The sequence below is a fragment of the Scyliorhinus torazame genome, chromosome 10 (assembly GCF_047496885.1).
Source record: "Scyliorhinus torazame isolate Kashiwa2021f chromosome 10, sScyTor2.1, whole genome shotgun sequence".
Taxonomy (NCBI): domain Eukaryota; kingdom Metazoa; phylum Chordata; class Chondrichthyes; order Carcharhiniformes; family Scyliorhinidae; genus Scyliorhinus; species Scyliorhinus torazame.
In genome coordinates this window covers 105,128,745-105,145,312 of record NC_092716.1, presented here as the reverse complement: position 1 = coordinate 105,145,312, position 16,568 = coordinate 105,128,745, and the positions used below count along the sequence as shown (strand labels likewise).

Here is a 16,568-nt window from a genome sequence, read left to right as displayed (position 1 = left end):
GGGGATTTTGAAAGGATCTGTCGGACGGTCTAGAACTTGGGGGACACAGTATAAAAATAAGGGGTCTCTCATTTAAAACGGAGTTGGGGAGTAATGTTTTCTCTCAGAAGGTCATTAGTCTTTGGAACTCTCTCCTCCACAGGTCGTTGAAGGCAGGGTTATTGAATATTTTTATGACTGAAGTAGATAGATTCCTGACTATCAGTTATTGGGGCTAGTTAGAATGTGGGGTTGAGGCCACAATCAAATCAGCCGCAATCTTATTGAATGGTGGAGCAGGCTCGAGGGGTCAAATGGCCTACCCCCTCTCATGATTAGTATGTTTGTAAGTATGAGAGTTAACCGACCGAGAAATTCATTCATCATCAGAATCACAATTAACTCTCTGGGCCCCAAGGGCGGCACGGCGGCGCAGTGGTTAGCACTGCTGCCTCACGTCGCTGAGGACCCAGGGTCGTCCCGGCCCCAGGTCACTGTCTGTGGAGTTTGCACATTCTCCCCGTGTCTGCGTTTGTTTCACCCCCACACCCCAGAGATACCGGGCAGCACGTTAGCATTGTGGATAGCACAATTGCTTCACAGCTCCAGGGTCCCAGGTGTGATTCCGGCTTGGGTCACTGTCTGTGCGGAGTCTGCACATCCTCCCCGTGTGTGCGTGGGTTTCCTCCAGGTGCTCCGGTTTCCTCCCACAGTCCAAAGATATGCAGGTGGATTGGCCATGATAAATTGCCCTTAGTGTCCAAAATTGCCCTTCGTGTTGGGTGGGGTTACTGGGTTATGGGGATAGGGTGGAGGTGTTGACCTTGGGTAGGGTGCTCTTTCCAAGAGCCGGTGCAGACTCGATGGGCCGAATGGCCTCCTTCTGCACTGTAAATTCTATGAATTGTATGATATGCAGGTTAGATGGATTGGCCATGCTAAATTGTCCCTTAATTGGAAAACAAATAATTGGGTACTCTAAATTTTAAAAAAACCTCTTGGGCCCCGAAATCAGCAAGGTACTAGTTTCAATACTGGGTGGTTGATCAGAGGGAGGGCAGGGCGCATTCACAACTTGGGCTCCCCAAAATCTTGTCAGTGAGCTGCACTCCCCAAATGCAGACTTCCTACAGCAACTTGCCATCTCTGGGTAGGGGGCAATAATAGACACCAAGACATGAGGTGGAAAAATGGAGGGTGGGGGGCCCAGGGAGGCAATCCACTGCCACCCCCGTCCCACCCCCCCACTCCCCCAACCTCCCAACCCATCCCCACAGCTCTCGTCTGCAGAGGGATTTAAGCCTGTAATATGGATGGTTTATTTTTGAAGCAGCAACCATGTTTCACTCACGTTTCCCCCAAAATTCAGATTGGGTTGCTGACCTCAGCCACCCGAGGGAAGCCCCTTTGAAAATGGCAGCTGCTGACATTGAGGTGAATCCACCAACACTATTTTTTGGCTGGGCGAGAATTGAAACTCCAGGACTCCCCTTGGACAGGAAGTCCCAGTTTTGATGGTGAACAGGGAAATGATTGATGTGACATTCCCGAGCTTTACTTAGCTGTGTAAACATTTCTGCCTCTTCCTAAAGTTGTTGGTTCATGTGAGGGCCTGGTATCATGGGGACCAATGGTGCTGCCGTGTTCACTCTTCACAAGGACTCCTTGACAGGGAACACTGGCAGGATATTCAACTGCGGGGGGCATCGCAGTCAAGCTTGACTTTGTCTCTGAGATGATATTCACACACCTTCCTCTTTCCTATGGAGAGCACAGTGGCTAACGATCATCAGCAGCAACCATGATGCCTGAGACTTTCTGCCTGTATGGGATAGCCACATGTCGGCTTTATCAGTAGTGCCATGGAGGGCGGATCTCTCCTGTGGCCTTTAACGTGCTTTATAAATGTGACAGACTGTTGTATGCCTTGGGGGATGAGGGTTGGGGGCAGGAGGAGGGGCGACTCTAATGAATGAACACCAGTGCCTCACTGACCTTTACAGCTATATTGCCTGCCTAGTCAATTTGGACACCTTTTCCCCAGTTAGGACTCCAGTATCCACGGCACACATTGGATGCATGTCCCAGGGAAGATCTGTCGCGCACTGATGGTATATGGCTGCAATCGTCAGGCGGCCTCTTTCTCCATGCCAGGGTCCTTTCACAGGTCCACAATGAGGCGCATGGACCTAGCCACATTTGACAGCAGGCAGGCAGAAGGGCAGAATGGGGGCAGGCACCAGGATATCAGAGAAGATGGGCTGATAGTCTTCGGGTGGTGGTTGGGTATTCTGCTCCAACATCTCCAACACAGTCCCACGAACGTCTTTGGACACATCCCCCCTGATATCCAGTAGGACCGAAACATGCTCATCACTGGGAAAAGAAAATTGGGGAAAATGTTTTGTTATGAATGAACAAAAATAGTCTAGCACAAGTCAGGTCATTTATCTGTCTCGATTTGTTCATTATCAGTCACGACTACTGTGCACAACATATCTACACAGAAGCATTAAACCTCTGTTCCACTAGATCAGGTTGCTTTCTCGCTATGTAAAGTGTAAGCTGCTGTCCGCAGCCTCAATCAACAGGATATCTGCAAGCAGTAATGTTCAAACAACCTTCTGTTATTCTTAATCACAGTTAAATTTATTATAATCAGCCCAAATTTACACAAACCTGGGCAAATCTGCTTGTTTCAAATAAAAAATCAGCACCATTTTAGGCGCAAGCATAATTTAAACAGTGAAACTTGGGATCATGGGCGGGATCTACCAGTTGATTTGCAGCAGATTGTGCTGGCAGGGGCATTGCCAGGGTGCCAACCTGGTATTTATTACATGGCGGTGATCAGGCTGGGGAGGGGTGCTCTGTGCGGGTGTGGAGGGAGGCCCAGGGAACCCCTTATAGTGAGTTGGGGCTTGAGGGGATTCGGGGGTCAAGTCGGGGGTACAAGACATCAGGATACCATTTAAAAATGCTAGAAAATGGGGCTAAGTTGGCCTTGTGGGGGAGATTCCTGCTGAGGCCCCCAATCTACCTGGATGGGTGTTAGATAGCAGGGTGTTTCTCAGTGGCCCGAGCGCTGGGAAACACCCAGCTAATCTTGTGCTACGAGACTCTGTCCCCATTTGGTTAGGTTGCATCCAATATCTGATTTGTTATGTTCTAGGTGTAACATAAGCGGCTTCCTTGTGGTGCACTTGACAAAGGAAGGTTCAGACGTGGAGATAACTTCAACACGTTTATTAAAATATTTACACTTCTATTACTCGGGTTCGACACTACTGCTAATCCTACTATAGCTACCCAGACTGACTAACCAGTTGCTGCAATCCACGTGGTGGGTGTAATATTGAATCAGCCCTGTGTCTCTACTCACTGACTGTCTCCACTGGAAAGAGGCAGGTCATGTGAGTGGTGTCCTTTATATATGGGTTGGTGTAATGCCCTCTTGTGGTCGTGTCACCTCTGTGTTTTGTGAATGTCCATTGGTCGTGTCCTATCTAACTGATCTATTGGTTGAGTGTGTGTGTGTGATGTCTCTTGTGCTCCCTCTAGTGTCTAGCTAGCCTACATGCATTTACATTGATGCACATCACCACAATATCTACTTTCCAGCAGCTACCCATGGATCGTTCCCTTACAGGAAATTGTGGCGTAGGATTCAGCTTCCCTCTCTCCAACAACAGGTTCATCCCAAAGCATCTCCAACAATTTAAATGGCCTATCAACCAAACAGCGCCAGGGTTCTCCAGAGCTGGAAGGGAACCCACCATTTGTGCACCTTGCAGCCATAATGGGAGCATGGCCGGATTATCTTCTATAAGGTATAATACTCCCTGTGGTGAATGTATTCACCATAATGCATGCATGATACCATAACCTGTGACCTATGACCTGGCTGGCGAATTCTCCGGCACCGTTTTTCGGGTGGTGGCGGGATTCCAGCCACGACGGTCAAGGGCCATTGACAGTACCTCCCCCCGGGGATTCTCTGGGCCCCGATGGGCCGAGCGGCCATCCATTTTTGGCCAGTCTCGCCGGCGTGAATCACTCAACTCATGCACCGGCGGGACCTGGCAGGTGAGAATGCGGGGGCGGTACTTGGGGGGGGGGGCGTGGGAGGGACCCCAGGGGGGGCCTCTACGGTGGCCTGGCCTGCGATCGCGGCCCAATAATCTGCGGGTGGGCTTGTTCCGTGGGGGCACTTCTTTCTTCCGCGCCGGGCCCCTGTAGGGCTCCGCCATATTGCCCAGGGGCCGGCACGGAGAAGAGAACCCCCTGCGCATGCGCGAAAATACGCCGGCCAGTCTGCGCATGCGCGAGATCACGCCGGCCGTTCTGCGCTTGAGCGAAGTCGGCTGGCCCTTTGGCGCTGGCAGGAGCGCCGCCAACATCTCTGACGTCCACTTAGCCCCCAGAAATGCAGAGAATTCCGCACTTTTGGGGGCTGTTGATGCCGGAGTGGTTGCCGCCGGTTTCCCCGCCAGTGTGCGGACTTCGTCCCCAGAAGGAGAATCCCGACCTAAGTTTTAAAAAAAAAATATGGCCAATCCACCTATCCCGCACATCTTTGGACTCCTTGGAGACTTTTCCTTGGAGAAGAGAATGTGGGAGGATATTTGATGGAGGTATTCAAAATCATGAGGGCTCTGGACAGCGTAGATTAGGAGAAACTTCTCCCACTCGTGGAAGGATCGAGAACGAGATAACAGATTTTAAAAATTGGCGAAAGAAGCAAAAGTGACACTTTTTGATGTGGCGAGTGGCTAAAGTCTGGAATGCATTGCCTGAGGGTGTGGTGGAGTCAGGTTCAATCGAGGTATTCGAAAGGGAATTAGACTGTTATTTGAAAAGGAAGAATGTGCAGGGTTACGGGGAGAAGGCACTGGGTAAATTGCTCATTTTGAGAGCTGCTGCTGACGCGATGGGCCAAATGGCCTTCTTCTGCACTGCAACAATTCTGTGATTCTGTGGCCCTGTGCTAGGGTTCCACCCCCCGAGTCAGGGTGTGCAGGGATTGATGCCTGATCCAGTCGACTCTGGCCCTGAATCCGGAATTTAAATCCGGCTGGGTATGGGTGGCTGTTGTTGACTGCATGGGATGTGAGAGCCCATAAAACTCTCCCGGATAAGGTTACTTTCCTTACTGAGTAGTATACAGACACTTAAAATCATGGAAGGAGAGTTCACATCGCAGCCTTCAGCAGATTAATCCTTCCACCAGTTCACACAGTCCTCCAATGGTCTGAGGTTGAAACTTGATCAACAATATCATCCTTTAGTGCAATATGGAGGTGTTTAAAATTATGTATTGTTTTGACGGAGTAGGCAGGGAGAAATGGTTTTCACTGGCCAGAGAACACAGATTTATGACAATTGGCTCAAAAGCAAAGAAGAGATGAGTAATTTTTGTACACCGCGAGTTGTTGAGATCTGGAATGTGCTGTCTGAATGGGCGGTGGAAGCAGATTCAAAAGGAAGTTTCAAAAGGGAATTGGAGAACTATTTTATTTGGGTTTTGGAAATGCAATGCTGTACTAACTAACTGGCTTGCCATAATCATGTGACTGCTCTGAGGACTCTGCCTCTGGAGGCAAACATGTTAAGATCAGTTCAATAAAAGTCTCTCACAAAAACACACTCATGAAGACTGCTGCCCTTATACTTGCAACATGGTATCAGAGAGTGGCAAAAAATAGATTTTGTAAACCTACAAAAGGAGCAGGGAGGGCAGCGAGAACCCAGGAACACTGAAGGTTCAACATCTGTGAATAGCTGCTGAAATGAACCAAGGAAAACAGACAAAGGCTGCAAGTGAGACAACTGAGAAAAGCACGCACAGGCTGCAAGTGAAGTCACTGGCTGCAGAGAAAAAGGAAACACAGCCAAAGACTGCAAGTAATCTACTGAGTGAGTAAAAATGGTTGCATGTAAACTTTCCAATCCAATCTTCAGGCCAAATAAAAAATGGTGCATGACAAAACTGGCAGTTTTTCCAATTACAATGGAAAAACTATGAGATTGCAACAGACTTAATTATCAAGTCTGAAGTGATAAGGTTGGTCACACTGTTAACAATGCTGTCGAGGGACTGTTACAAATTGTATACCACCTTAAATCTAACAGATGAGCAAATAAAAAAGACAACAGAGATATTGAAAGCCTTGAATGCATATTTTGAACACCGAATAAATGTTACACATGAACGATATGTATTCAACACTGGAGTTCAGAGTAAAAATTGAACAGAACATCGTGGCAGCAATTTAGCTTGCAGAATCATGTAAATTTGGACAGCTAAAAGATGATCTGATTAAAGATAAATTGGTCCTAAGTGTGTGAGACCCCTTGGTGGGAGCAAGTCTACTAAAAGTTGAGAAACTAATGCAGAAGAATGTGATAGATATGTGTCAAAATATGGAAGTTGTGTAACAACTGCTAGAACATATGTATGGCAGAGCAGACCAGAAGATACAATATGCTGAGAGACAGTCTGAGCTGAAAGAGCGGGGCAATCACAGACAAAGGGCAGGATACAAATACTGCAGAGCCCAGCAAGCACTGGAAAAGAAGAACTGCCCAGCACGGGAAAAGCTGTGATTTAACTGTGAGAAGCAGAACCATTTCGCACACAAGTGCTTGGCAAAACAGATAGCAAAACCAACCGATTCAGATGGCCACTGCAGAAATTTCAGCAGACGGGTCTGATGAAGAACTATACATGGTACAACAGGCTGGATCAGTCAAGTCTGTATGTGACAAACTGTTTGTGACTATCACCATCAGGACCACAGAAGAAAAGTATGAAGTGACCAAGAAGTGTCAGATAGACACAGGTGTGTCATGCAAGATAATGACATGACAATCCGAAAATGAGGCCCTTGAAAGTAAGACTGATGCTATATTATGGCACAGGACTCCTACAGAGAGGGTGAATTAATTTGACAGCCCAATGCAATGCAAAAGGAGGATCACAAGGGCAGTATGGTAGCGCAGTTATTAGCACTGCAGCTTCACGGCACTGCCGACCTGGGTTCGATCAGTCCCCGGATCACTGTCCGTGAGGAGTTTGCACATTCTCCCCTTGTCTGCGTGGGTCTCACCCCCACAACCCAAAGATGTGCAGGGTAGGTAAACTGGGCTCGCTAAATTGCCCCTTAATTGGAAAAAAGAATTGGTACTCTAACTTTATATAAAAACAAGGAGGATCTCGAATTCCAGGTCATAGATACCATGCAACGGCCATTCATCTCAGCCGGAGCGAGTCTAAAGTTTTGGCTGGTATCTCTGAATGTGCCAAAAGAGAGAGGGCTGAAAAAGACCTCAGAGGGAGGGAAACAAAAGTCTCCAGAGAGAAGGGTGACAGAAGATGCTAGAGAGAGGGAGACAGTGTTCAAGTAAATCACAAGATGACTGCCGACCATGTCGGTACAATGAAATGCACAAGCCAAAGGTAGATGTTCTATAGGAAAATATTCACATCAGAGCTGAACTGGAAGATTTGAGGGCAGGATCCCAGCTGAGTATATACACCATTGAAAACACACAATAAATCAAACCCTTCAATGAACCAAGCTGTATGAGAGCTGGCCGAAGAAATTTCTGAAATGACACAAAGGTGTCATTAAATAATGACACTCAATTCCACAGTTTAAAAAAAATAAATTTAGAGTACCCAATTATTTAGTTTTTCCAATTAAGGGGCAATTTAGCGTGGCCAATCCATTTACCCTGCAACCTTTGGGTTGTGGGGGTGAAACCCACGCAGACACGTGGAGAATGTGCAAACTCCACATGGACAGTCACCCAGGGCTGGGATTCGAACAGTCAATTCCACAGTTTGCAATTCAAAGCGGGTGTTGAAAAATCTTAACCAGATATACAGGAGCAACTGCAGTCATCTACACTCAACTGGCAAAGCTGTTCCTTCACTGCAACCGGCCAGCCAGGGCGAGGGAATCTCTTCAGCCATACTGAATACCGAACTACCATCAAAGTTAGTGGTCCACAATTCCACAACAACCACAATTAAACAACAATCAACAAGGCAACAAGGCCACGGCGACAACATTCTCCAGACAAAGAACATCACCCGAACAACACGAATGTGAATGTCAATAATCATGCATTCCATTGTGAGACCTGCATGATTTAATTACTATGGGTGGGATTCTCCCATGGCCCCCATCAGTGGGATCAATGGCAGGCGATTTGGAGACTGGGGGGAGGAGGCCCAAAAATCGATTTCACAGGTGTGAAATGATAGCATGATGTTCTGACTCCCACTGGAGGCTGGCATGAAACAGATTTGCATCTCGCTGATGGAATGCAGATGAAGGGCCAATTGGAATCTTCCCCCCCACGCCTGAGTTTCCATGATGTCAGTGAAAAAACATGCCACTCCAGAATACATCTGGACAAACATGATGTGCAAATGGCAGGACTTGCATGAAGGTTTGGGGCTACCTCTGGAATATGGGATGAAGGCCAGAGACCCTGTAACACCGCAGCAGTGGGTGGGGCGAGCATCTTCCAGCTTCAACGTGTTTGAGAATGTCCATCTTCTTTCTTCAATGGTGAGTCAGTGATGTTGAGCGCCTTTTTAATATGGCACCCGGGTATGATGGTGGGACAGGTGCCATCAAGCCCACCCTGCCATGGAAGACAGCACAAAACCCCTGGATGCATAATTAATTACACCCGGAATGGGAGATAGGGTATGGTTTCCCATTGGCCTTTGCAGCGGGAAACACTCCCCCATCCTTGTCATCTGGCACTGTAGGGATTCTATGAGTGGAACTATTTGGTAACTCAAAGAGTTCGAACAGGCGTGATGGGCCTCCTTCCGTGCTGTAAGGTTCTATAAGATTCTGAATCCACCGGAACAGAAGTGGATTCACTTCTTGCTCGTTCTTTGCTGCACCACCCCCTCCCCACACTGATTCCTGGCTCTCTATTTGCTGAAAAAATGTTACATCTTTAACCATTCGGCCTGTCATATCTGTACTGGCTTTTCTCTTTAACCCTGCAAATTTTATTTTTCAGGTAAGGATCTAATTCCCCTTTGAACGCCTCAACTGAACCTGCCCCCACCACATTCTCAGACAGCGCACTCCAGATCCTAACCACTCGCTGTGAGAATAGTTTTTCCTCATGATGCCATTGCTTCGTTTTTGCTGTCATGGCAGTCATCGTCGCCGTAATGTGAATGGACTCTTAAAGGGTGGTCGCGGTTCCACAGATATAGCTACTCCAAACATAGATCTGTGGTCACCGAGAGCTAGTTAGCTAGTTGGGGATTCACTGGCCCACAGTGTCTGCTTTTCTGTCCAGTTAATTGAATGGACAGAAAACCATTTGTCACAGAGCTGCAGATCCCAGTGAGTGACAGCCAACTATAGAGTCTGACCTTCAATAGAATTCAGACAATGGCACGCCCGCTCACCCATGGTGCTCAATTATGCCATTAGGCCGAGCTTTGCGCTGCAATATCTCCTTCTATGCATTGCAACAACCTCGTGGCGGAGGTTGAATACACTTCTTGTACACAAGAGGGCAGTAGATGCAGCGAACTAACACCAACAACAACAACTTAAAATTATATCACGCATTTAATGCAATAAATAGCTCCAAGGTGCTTCCCAGAAGCATTGTAGGACAATGTATAACACTGAGCCACATAAAATAATATTAGATAATAGCAAATTACTGCGGATGCTGGAATCTGAAACAGAAACAGAAAATACTGGACAATCTCAGCAAGTCTGACAGCATCTGTGGAGAGAGAAGGGAGCTATTGATTCGAGTCTGGATGACTCTCCTTGTCAAGATGATAATTAGGTTCGCTGGCCAAAAGTTTGGTCAAAGAATGGTTTAAAGAGGGAAAGTGAAATAGAGAGGAGAGGTGTGGGGAGGGTATTCCAGAGCTTGGGAACGAGGCAAATGGAAGCAGGGCCACCAAATGATGGAAAGATTAAAATTTGGGATGCATAAGAGGCGAGGATTAGAGGAGCACAGATACCTTGGCGGTATGTGGGGCTGGAGGAGGGGACAGAGCGAGGGAGGAGCGGGGTAAGACCACAGAGAGATGTGAAAACAAGGATGGGAATTTTAAAAATGAAGACATTGATCAATCAGGAGTCGATGTCAGTCCGTGAGTACAGGGTGATAGGGGAACGGGACAAGACATGGGCAGCAGAGTTTTGGACGACCTCATGTTTACGAAGGGTAGAATGTGGGAGACCAATCAGGGTATAGAACATAGAACATACAGTGCAGAAGGACGCCATTCAGCCCATTGAGTCTGCACCAACCCACTTAAGCCCTCACTTCCACCCCATCCCCATAACCCAATAACCCCTCCCAACCTTTTTGGACACTAAGGGCAATTTAGCATGGCCAATCCACCTAACTTGCACATCTTTGGACTGTGGGAGGAAACCAGAGCATCCGGAGGAAACCCACGCAGACACGGGGAGGATGTGCAGCCTCCGCACAGACAGTGACCCAGCAGGGAATCGAACCTGGGACCCTGTCGCGGTGAAGCCACCGTGCTAGCCACTTGTGCTATCATGCTGTATGTTGGAATAGTCAAGTCTTGAAGTCATGAACGAGGGTTTCAGCAGCAGATGAGCTGAGACGGGCGAGGCTGGGCCATGTTATGGAGGTGGAAACAGGCTGTCTAAATGATGGCACAAGTATGAGGTTGGATGGGCGGCACGGTGATGCAGTGGTTAGCAATTCTGCCTCACGTCGCCGAGGACCCGGGTTCGATCCTGGCCCCGGTTCACTGCCCATGTCAAGTTTGCACATTCTCCCCATGTCTGTGTGGGTCTCACCCCCGCAACCCAAAGCTTTGCAGGGTAGGTGGATTGGCCACACTAAATTGCCCCTTAATTGGAATAAAAAAAGAATTGGGTACTCTAAATTTATTTTAAAAAACAAGTTTGAGGTTGGAAGCTGATTTCGGGATCAAATGGGACACCAAGGTTGTGAACAGGCTGGCTTAATCTCAGGTTGCTGCCCCGAAGAGAGATGGAGTTGATAGCTAGGGAATGATGTTTGGTGAGGGGACAGAAAGCAGTAGCTGTAGTCTTCCCAATATTTAATTGGAGGACATTTCTGCTCATGAAGAACTGGATGACAGATAAACAGTGGATAATTTAACAACAGTGGAGGAGTTGCGGGATGTGGGAGTGAGGTTGAGCTGGGTGTCGTCGGTGTACATGTGAAAATTAACGCTTGTGCTTCTGGGTGATGTAGGATGTGGGGTGGCGGAGGTGCAAGGGTAGGTCCTTGGGGGACACCAGAGGGAACGGTACGAGAGCAGGAAGAGAAACCATTGCAAGTGCTTCTCCGGCTGCGGTTACATAGGTAAGAGCAGAGGCAGGTGAGAGCAGTCCCACCCAGCTGGATGATAGTGGGGAGGCACTAGAGGAGGATGGTGTGGTCAACTGTCTCAAAGAGAGGTCGAGAAGATGAGGAGGGAATGTTTAGAATTATCATAGTCGCCCAGGATGTCAATTGTGACTTGAGCTGTTTTAGTACAGTGGGAGGGGCAGAAAGCTGACTGGTTTTAACTTGGCACCATGTTACATGGCAGCATTTCAACCGTGATCCTGTAGAGGATAAAGAGACTGGTTGGCTAGTTGCCTCGTTGCTGTATTGTAATTGTCATGCGATTCTGTGAAATACATAGAAGAACATTAGGAATTGGAGCTGGTGTAGTGCATTCAGCCCCCTGAGCCTGTTCTGCCATTTAATATGATCATAGATGAGCTTCAACCTCAATCCCACCTTCCGGCACTATCTCTCAATCGCTAATTCCCTCAGTATCAAAATCTATTGTCAGCCTTCCATATGCTCAATGACTGAACATTCACAGCCCTCTGCAATAGAGAATCCCAATGATCTCCAATACGTAGAGCGGAGAAATTTATTCTCATGTTCATTCTAAACGGCCGGTGTTTTTATCTGAGACTGTGATCTATTAGTTCCAGATTCTCCAGCCAGGGAACCAGCGACCCTGTCAAGATCCTGAAAATCTGCAAGTGTTTCATTGAGATCAACTCTCATTCTTCTAAACTTTGGGGAGTAGAGGCCTAGCCTCCTCAATCTCTCTGCAATGCACAATCCAGGCATCCCAGGAATCAGTACCATTTGGGAGATGGTAGCACATTAGTAATGTCACTGGACTCATAATCCAGAGGCTCAGGCTAACTCTCTGGGGACATGGATTTGAATCCCGCCATGGAAGTTGGTGGAATTGAAATTTCAATTAATAAATCTGGAATTGAAATCATTGTCGATTGTCATAAAAACCCATCTGATTCACTAATGTCCTTTAGGAAAGGAAATCTGCTGTCCTTACCCAGTTTGGCTTACTTGTTACTCCAGATCCTGAGCAAAGTGGGGTGACTCTTAATTGCCCTCTGAAATGACCTCGCAATCCATTGACTTCAAGGGCATTAAGTAAGGGCAAAAAAAGACACACTCATCCCATGAAAAGTTTGGTGGCACAGTGGTTAGCACTCTGCCTCATAGCGGTTAGCACTCTGCCTCACAGCTCCAGGGACCCAGGTTCAATTCCGGCCTTGGGTGACTGCCTGTGTGGAGTTTGCACTTCCTCCTTGTGTCTGCATGTGTTTCCTCCGGGTGCTCTGGTTTCCTCCCACAGTCCAAAGATATGCCGGTTAGGTGGATTGGCCATGCTAAAATGCCCCTTTGTTTCCAAAAGGTTAGATGGGGTTACTGGGTGGCAGGGATAGTGTGGAGGTGTGGGCTTGGATAGGGTGCTGTTTCCAAGGGCCGGTGCGGACTTGATGGGCAGAATGGCCTCCTTCTGCACTGTAAATTCTATGATTCTATGAATTTTAATAAGTGAACCTTCGTTGGACTCCTTTAGGAAGAAAGCCTTGAAAAGTTGGGAACAATTTTCATTGTTAATTTCCGTTTCAGAGAGTAGAAATGAAACATTGAGAGAAATGTAAAACACATGGCTGATCCGCTATAACCCATTTTACACGATGATACAAAGTAAAAATCAGCCTCACATTGCCCTTTCTTCATCACTGCTGCTTCAAAACCCTGGAACTCTCGACTTAACTACATTTTGGAGTACCGTACTGGGAAAAGATTGCAGTGAGTCAAGAAGTTGGCTACTCAAGGGGAACTAGGGACAGCTGTCAATATAAGAAAGTCACTGAGGAACCCATCAGGGAACTCAGAAGAATTTTATTTATCCAAACAGTGGTGGGAGTAGTTGAAGTCAATATTATAGATGCATTTAAGGGGAAGTTAGAGAAGTTTATGAGAGGGCAGCACAGTGGTTAGCATTGCTGTCTACGGCGCTGAGGACCTGGGTTTGAATCCCGGCCCTGGGTCACTGTCTGTGTGGTGTTTGCACGTTCTCCCCGTGTCTGCGTGGGTTTCACCCCCACAACCCAAAGATGTGCAGGGTAGGTGGATTGGCCATGCTAAATTGTCCCTTAATTGGAAAAAATAATTGGGTACTCTAAATTTTTTTTAAAAGCGAAGTTTATGAGGGAGAAGGGAATAGAGGGTTTGCAATAGTGGATTTCAATGAGGAAACATGGGCGGAGGCTCAAATGGAGCATAAACACTAGCATGGACTGGTTCGGCCGAATGGCCTGTTTCCATGCTGTATATCCAACATAATGAATACTGGCCTTCATGTAATGCCACATTCCAAGAATGAATTAAAACAAAATTCCTTTTCCCATTTTGGGATGGAGGAAGACTGCCTTCCTACTGGGTCTGTTCTCTGATTGCTCACATACAAGTTCTTGTTAAAGTTAAAATGCAGGGGCAGCACAGTGGCGCAGTGGTTAGCACTGCTGCATCACGGTGCTGAGGTCCCAGGTTCGATCTCGGCTCTGGGTCACTGTCTGTGCGGAGTCTGCACGCCCTCCCCGTGTGTGCGTGGGTTTCCTCCGGGTGCTCCGGTTTCCTCCCACAGTCCAAAGATGTGCAGGTTAGGTGGATTGGCCGTGATAAATTGCCCTTAGTGTCCAAAATTGCCCTTAGTGTTGGGTGGGGTTGCTGGGTTGTGGGGATAGGGTGGAGGTATTGACCTTGGGTAGGGTGCTCTTTCCAAGAGCCGGTACAGACTCGATGGGCTGAATGGCCTCCTTCTGCACTGTAAATTCTATGAAGGAATAATAGGAAGACAGAGTACTGGGCTAATGGTAAGATTCTTGGTAGTGTGGATGAGCAGAGAGATCTCGGTGTCCATGTACATAGATCCCTGAAAGTTGCCACCCAGGTTGAGAGGGTTGTTAAGAAGGTGTACGGTGTGTTAGCTTTTATTGGTGGAGGGTTTGAGTTTCGGAGCCATGAGGTCACGTTGCAGCTGTACAAAACTCTGGTGCGGCCGCATTTGGAGTATTGCGTGCAATTCTGGTCGCCGCATTATCGGAAGGGTGTGGAAGCATTGGAAAGGGTGCAGAGGAGATTTACCAGAATGTTGCCTGGTATGGAGGGAAGATCTTATGAGGGTAGGCTGAGGGACTTGAGGCTGTTTTCGTTAGAGAGAAGAAGATTAAGAGGTGACTTAATTGAGGCATACAAGATGAGCAGAGGGTTAGATAGGGTGGACAGTGAGAGCCCTTTTCCTCAGATGGTGATGTCTAGCACGAGGCGACATAGCTTTAAATTGAGGGTAGATAGATATAGGACAGATGTCAGAGATAGGTTCTTTACTCAGAGAGTAGTAAGGGCATGGAATGCCCTGCCTGAAACAGTAGTGGACTCGCCAACACTAAGGGCATTCAAATGGTCATTGGATAGACATATGGACGATAAGGGAATAGTGTAGATGGACTTTAGAGTGGTTTCACAGGTCGGCGCAACATCGAGGGCCGAAGGGCCTGTACTGCGCTGTAATGTTCTATGTGAGCTGCTCGCAGAAAAATACTTTTCACTGTACCTCGGTACATGTGACAATAAACAAATCCAATCCATTCCAATGTGAAAGGTAGGTGGATTGGCCACGTTAACCTGTCCCTTAATTGGAAAAATGAATTGGGTACTCTAAATTTACTTTAAAAAAGAAGAAACAAATAAAAGCTGGTCATATGGTTTATGTATTGGAGCATTGCGGAGCTGTGTTGCTTGTATACTTGAGTACAACACTGGGTGGTAAACCCAGCCACGAGCCACATGGGTTGGGCATTGTGTAGCTCAAACAGTATAGGGATCCAAATTTGCACATTAACGTCACTGATCCTGGTTCCTCTGTTGGAGGTGTGATATATAAAATAAATAGAATATATATATATATCTATATGAAATACATCCTGGGGAAGAATTTACCTGATGTCAGGATAATTGGTCACAAGGCCAGAGACTTCCAGACTGAGCAGGGAGGTGTCCCTCAATTTGATGAGCTCTGACACAGAGGAAATCACATTAGTTAGACGATCGGGTTCTTCCAATCCCTGCAAGGGGGACAAAAGACAGGAGTTCACAGGGCATTGCGGGATCAAGCTTTCTCCTCAGGTAAAATCCTCTGCTGCAACCAGAGGAAGACTGAACTCTTTTGCTGTGGATGTGTGGGTGGATCAGTGTGTCCATATGTCTGCGTATGTGTAAATGTGTATGGGTAGTTATGGGTTTGTGTGTCTGCTTGCGTGTGTGTGCTTGTGTCTGTGTATGTATGTGTATCCATAGGTAGATGTGTGAATGCCTCTTTGTCTGCATATACAGTGAATACATTTGTGTACTGTATGTGTCTCTATGCGTGCCTCCATGTGTCTGTGTGTTTATATGTCTCTATGCATGTATGCTTATGTCTCTGTATGCATCTATGAGCATGACTGGGGCGGCAGGGTGGCACAGTGGTTAGCACTGCTGCCTCACAGTGCCAGGGACTCGGTTCAATTCTGGCCTTGGGTCACTGTCTGCGTGGAGTTTGCACATTCTCCCCCTGTCTCCATGGGTTTCCTGTGGGTGCTCCGGTTTCCTTCCTCCGTCCAAAGATGTGCAGGTTAGGTGGATTGGCCATGCTAAATTGCCCCTTAGTGTCCAAAACGATGTGTAGGTTAGATAAAGGGGTTAATGGGATAGAGCGGGGGACTGAGCTTAGGTGAAATACTCTTTCAGAGGGTCGGGGCAGACTTGATGGACTGAATGAGCTCCTTCTGCACTGTTGGGAAATCTATGATTCCATGACTGTGTATTTGCATGTATATGTCTGTATACGTATGTATGTTATAGAAATACTGACTTGGTTTTACATTACTTTTGTTTCTAACAAAGCCAAAACATGTAGGTTTCAAGCAGAAAGTCTGTCATTGATGCTGATAATGTTAATAAAGGATGAATTTCAGTATCAGGAATATTCCACTGTACAGACAGGAACAGATAAACAAGCTAGGTGGGGAACTAGAGGTTAAAGGAGTATTAAAATTGAAATGGAACACAGGCGTTTCATCGCAGCAGGGGGCAGCATAAGGCCAGGGGTCTGCAAAGTTCTGGGTTGGCGGAAAGGCAGTGATTGGAACTAACAGAACGGTGTGAGAAAACATAGAACCTCTCATCTCTGTTCGACAATCAGTTCAAAC

General features: G+C 47.2%; 1 protein-coding gene across 3 annotated transcripts in view; it reads right to left on the bottom strand.

Moving 5' to 3' along the window:
* Positions 1-1,256: 1,256 nt before the first annotated feature.
* Positions 1,257-16,568, bottom strand: part of exoc3l1 (exocyst complex component 3-like 1) — a 175,495-nt gene continuing 160,183 nt past the window's right edge. For all 3 annotated transcript variants that reach the window (XM_072518558.1, XM_072518560.1, XM_072518559.1), the window contains 2 exons: positions 15,319-15,443; positions 1,257-2,355 (listed from right to left, as the gene is read on the bottom strand). In XM_072518558.1, coding sequence (XP_072374659.1) covers positions 2,169-2,355; positions 15,319-15,443 — 312 coding nt within the window. In that variant the 3' untranslated portion in view covers positions 1,257-2,168. The remainder of the gene's footprint in view (positions 2,356-15,318; positions 15,444-16,568) is intronic.